Consider the following 4976-nt stretch of genomic DNA (forward strand, 5'->3'; position numbering starts at 1 on the left):
CTGTGATGATTCTTACAGCTCAGCTTTGCCTCTCTCAAGATAGGTCTTGAAATACATTGCCTAAAATGAGACAGGGTTCTCAAGGTGAAGAAAAGAATGTCTCTCTGTGTGCTGGGATGACAGACACTTGGTAGTAACTTCAGCTTTCAGAAGCTGTTATGATACGAATTTTGTCACGTTGAGGCTGACAGGAAACCTGGAGAGGGGCTTTGGACAAGAGCCTGTAGGGACAGGCCAAGGGGAATGGCTTGAACCTGCCAGAGGGGAGACTGAGATGAGCTCTGAGGCAGAAGCTCTTCCCTGGGAGGGTGCTGAGGCGCTGGCACAGGGTGCCCAGAGGAGCTGTGGCTGCCCCATCCCTGGCAGTGTTCAAGGGCAGGTTGGACACAGGGGCTTGGAGCAACCTGCTCTAGTGGAAGGTGTCCCTGCCCGTGGCAGGGGGGTTGGGACTGGAGGAGCTTTAAGGTCCCTTCCAATCCACATCATTCCATGGTGATTCTGTGATTCTATAATTGAATAGATTGAAACCTTGAGAGATTCATATTGAGGGTATCAGCAACAGCCCTTCCTCCAGCTCCCAGCCTTCCTTGATCCCTGTGCAAAGGCACACTGTTTGTCCATCCTTCTCAGAAGTGCCATCACTTTCCTGCACACATTCTGATCTTCATGTGTCCCTTCTCAACCCTGCATTTTCTCTGCAGAGACTGAAGGTTTCTCTGTTTCTGATCCAGCTCAGCAGACAGCTCAGCTCTGAACCCAGCTGAGAGCTCACACATCTCTTTTCCTTGCAGTGGTGACATTCCAGCAGCGGTGTGTGTTCCCTGTCCGCTTTGGTGGAGCGATGATAGAGCACTGGTGGAGCTCTGCCCTTGCTTTTAAAATCTACATGAGAAAAAGCACACAGAAAAAGGTACTTATGAAAAGTTGTTTTTACTTTGTGTGTCGAAGAGCAAAGAATTCTCTGTGTTTCTATTTCCTCCAAATGCTTACACAGGCGGCAGTGGCTTTTCTAAGTCTTCTGCAAAGCTTCACTTGTAATTGCTGCCAACTCAGAGGCAAAACAAAGTGATGTGGCTTGACTGAGCCACTTCTTAATCAAGCACTGCCAGGTATTATGAAGTGAAATGACATTATGTGCAGATCCTACAAGTTGGACTAATTGCTGTTCAGTCTTGTCACACAACTAAATGATTTTCTGAGTTTGAGACAGGCAAAAAGAAATTGTCCTTCCCTCATCTTTATCCTTCGTCTTTTAGCCTTCCAGTACCTAAAAGGGCTGGAAGAATGCTGGAGAGGGGCTTTGGACAAGGGATGTAGGGACAGGCCAAGGGGAATGGCTTGAACCTGCCAGAGGGGACATTGAGATGAGCTCTGAGGCAGAAGCTCTTCCCTGTGAGGGTGCTGAGGCGCTGGCACAGGGTGCCCAGAGAAGCTGTGGCTGCCCCATCCCTGGCAGTGTTCAAGGCCAGGTTGGACCCAGGGACTGGTCCCATCCAATCGAAACAGTTCCATGATTCCATGATTTAAAACTGATCTCCTGCTGTTCAAGCATATTGGATCAATTACAGTCATTAGTCTTCAGTGTGACTGCAGCTCTTTCAGCAATATAGAATGATGATATAGAATCATATGATACAGGATAATGTGGATGCAGCTGATATCATTGCTCTGCCCAGAGTCAGTACCATGAGATGTGATTACCTGTGTAGCTTATCCATTTGGGGGGAAAAAGAAATATCTTTCTTTTCTCTAAAAATATTTACTTGATCATCTGCATGTGATGAAGACAGTGAGAGGTGTTAGCTCAGCTCCTGTTCTGTTGTAACCAACACCAAAGATATCTGCCCATCTGTTCTAACAGAGCTTTCCTTTTAATGGGTGAATAAATCACGTCGAAGTATGGATATCTGGCTCAGTATTAGGATTTGGGGTGTTCATGTTTGCATTAGTCTGGAACTGTTTGCAGTAGGTAATGGAAGAATTTTCCTTCCTGTTGTCCTGGTGAGGCTTGAAAATGGAACTAAGGGAAACTTCCTACAAGTCCCTGTTGGAACAACTAACGTTAAGGGAGATGGGAGGGTGGGTGGCAGAGCATGGCTTCCCAGAGGACTTTCCTTTCACAATATCCCCTTAGTTCTCTAAACCTGACAGAAATCTTACAAAGTGGATTGATTCTTTTTCTGCCCTCAGCCAGTGGCCATTGGCTCAGCAGCACTTCAGTTACACCAGGTTGTTCAGTCAGAGCTGCTCTCTGTCAGTTGTGAAATACCTGTGAACAAAGAAGGAGATCAGACCCCAGCTGGAGCACTAAAGGTATGTGTTCTACCAGGTAAAGTTGGAGTTAAACAACCAATTTTGGCTGCATATTCTCTTGTCTTTTAATTCTCCTCCCCTTTTTTTTCTCTGTTTTAATTTGGAGGTCTCAGGTATGAATGTTTGTAAGGTCAATACAAGATAACATGAACCTTCTATTTTCCTTAGGGTTTTGGAAAGGTATTTTGTACCTTCTGCATGTCTAATGATGTTGTTGTGTGATGTTCCCCTGGCTGCAGTGCGAAACAAGGGTCAATATCTAAGGGCTTGGATACAGAAACCACTCTTCAAGCAGATTTTGAGCAGCACATCCTCAGGGCTGGGAGCTTTGGCTCCTGCTCCACATGTGACATGAGCTGGGTCTCTCCTGGTGCAGAGGCCTGATGGTCCCTGTCATTGATACCACCTTGTCACTTCAGGAGTAACCTTCTCCAGCCCTAGTTTCTACTGGCATGCTCCATTTCTGATTGAGAAGGATTAACAGTCCTGCAGAGCACATCTGAGAGGTGCTGGTTCTAAGGACAAACAGCTCTCTAGGTTGGAACTGAGGGGTTAAGAGAGTATTAGGGCCTGTGAAACTTCTTCCAGAGAAGCCATTCAGCAGAGCTGCCACTCGAGGAGCCACAGAAGGATGAAACATGCAATGTAGTGGTTGGGTGTGGGAGGAGTTAAGTGAAGACAGGGAGAAGAAACGTGTGTTGTGCGGGAGAGGATGGAATGGAACAGGAAGTGAGAGGAGAAAAGTGGAAGGAGATGGTGTGGGGAACTAATGAAATGAAGTTCAGTGCAATAACTTCATACAGAAGGGGAAGGTAATACTTAAAGAGGATAAGGGATGTCAGCTACTGGGCCCACTTGGCATTTCTGACCGGTGGCTTTGAACTCATCTTTGGACATGTTCTTCATACCCACTAGGAGTAGGTACTGTTTGGAATCTTTTTCCCCAGTATCTCCTCTCATCCCTCCTAAGTCATTGTAGACCTGTTGGAGCGAGGCCAGAGGAGGCCCCGGAGCTGCTGCGAGGGCTGGAGCAGCTCTGCTCTGGAGCCAGGCTGAGAGAGCTGGGCTGGGGCAGCTGGAGAAGAGAAGGCTCCTCAAGGGGACACCTTAGAGCAGCTCCAGGGCCTAAAGGGGCTCCAGGAAACCTGGAGAGGGGCTTTGGACAAGGGATGTAGGGACAGGCCAAGGGGAATGGCTTGAACCTGCCAGAGGGGAGATGAGATGAGCTCTGAGGCAGAAGCTCTTCCCTGTGAGGTTACTCCCCAGCAGTAACTTGTGCCCATCACCCCTCAGCTTTCCCATGGGACTCCTTGTCCAAAGGGAGTCTCCGTCTCCTCTGCAGCCCCCCTTTAACTCCTGGCACGTGGGATCAGGTCTCCCTAAGCCTGCTCTTCTCCAGCTGAACAGTCCCAGCTCTCTCAGCCTTTCCTCACACACTGCCCAGTCCTTAGATCATCTTTGTGGCCCTTTCTGGACCCCCTCTGGCTTGTTCACACCTTTTTTGTCACAGTACTCTCCACCTTGGCTAGGTAGGTGTTCGTTTTTCAGTCAGCTTTGTGACTGCTTTTCATTTTTGCCTTTAATCAGCTGTAACTGTGGTTTTGAACTTCAGTTACAGCTTTATTTGATATAACCCTATGTAGTCTGTTTGCAGTGGCAGCTGTAGCTTTGTAACCAGCACAGGCTGAAGCTGAGCCTCTGGGTGATGATCTAACCAGTTCTTGAGCACAACATGCGATACCTGTTCCTGACTTTGTGTTTCTTGACAATGCAGGTGTCCTTAGAGCTCGCAGCAAACAACAAAGACTTCACCCACACCACTGCCCGGTCACCTATGGCTGTGCAACGAGCCCCAGTGCATGCGGTGAGAAGTCCTGGGCTGGATTTCCAGGAGCCCACCAGGAGCAGTGTAAGTCCAGGAAGCTTCCACTGCTTGAAACTTAACCACGTTGACTCACAGAAGCCAGGAGCAGCCTCCGTGGACATGGTGCAGCCACCACAGCTGCTGACACAATTAGCCGCGGCTGAAGAAGATGGGTTATTGCTGCATGTGCTGTTGATGGTGCCTGAGGGAAAGGATTTTGGTTCTGAAGACTGTGGGCTCCCCAGTTCTTGTAATGTGTATTTAAACTGCAAGCTGCTCAGCACTGAGGAGGCAACAAGATCTGCTGTTGTCTGGGGCACAACTCAACCTGCCTTCAATTTTTCTCAGGCAAGTGACATGTTTTCTGTTTAACACTGATTGGAGGGAGTTATTTCACACTTAGAAACATGATTCAAAGAGAAGGTACTTTTATATATGCAGGAACTTTCTTCTTGGCTCTATCCAGTGTATTAAAACTATTTTCAGTATTGTTTTGGCTGGATGGCATGGTGTGAAATGCAGCTATTGAGTCATCTAAATAGTAGATAAGTCTTTTGAAGTATGAAAGAGAATTAATCAAGTTTAGGTTAAAACTGAAAACAAGTAGACTTTTCTGCCATTTTGTCTAGAAAACATATTGTGGATGACATCCTAATAGAACTTTTTGTTTCTTCCATTGAATCATACAGTCACCGACTGGTTTGGGCTGAAGGGACTTTAGAGCTCCTCCAGCTTCAACCCCTGCCCCGGGCAGGGACACCTTCCACTAGAGCAGGTTGCTCCAAGCCCCTGTGTCCAA

At 47.6% G+C, this 4976-nt stretch overlaps 1 protein-coding gene across 1 annotated transcript in view; it reads left to right on the plus strand.

Moving 5' to 3' along the window:
• The window catches only part of C2CD3 (C2 calcium-dependent domain containing 3), a gene marked incomplete at its 5' end in the record, with an annotated part of 36271 nt that overhangs the window by 2142 nt on the left and 29153 nt on the right, over nt 1-4976 (plus strand). Inside the window, 3 exon segments of the mRNA XM_010024986.1 lie at nt 792-910; nt 2191-2313; nt 4088-4525. Coding sequence (XP_010023288.1) covers nt 792-910; nt 2191-2313; nt 4088-4525 — 680 coding nt within the window.

This window comes from Nestor notabilis, unplaced genomic scaffold, assembly GCF_000696875.1.
Source record: "Nestor notabilis isolate BGI_N333 unplaced genomic scaffold, ASM69687v1 scaffold14202, whole genome shotgun sequence".
NCBI lineage: Eukaryota > Metazoa > Chordata > Aves > Psittaciformes > Psittacidae > Nestor > Nestor notabilis.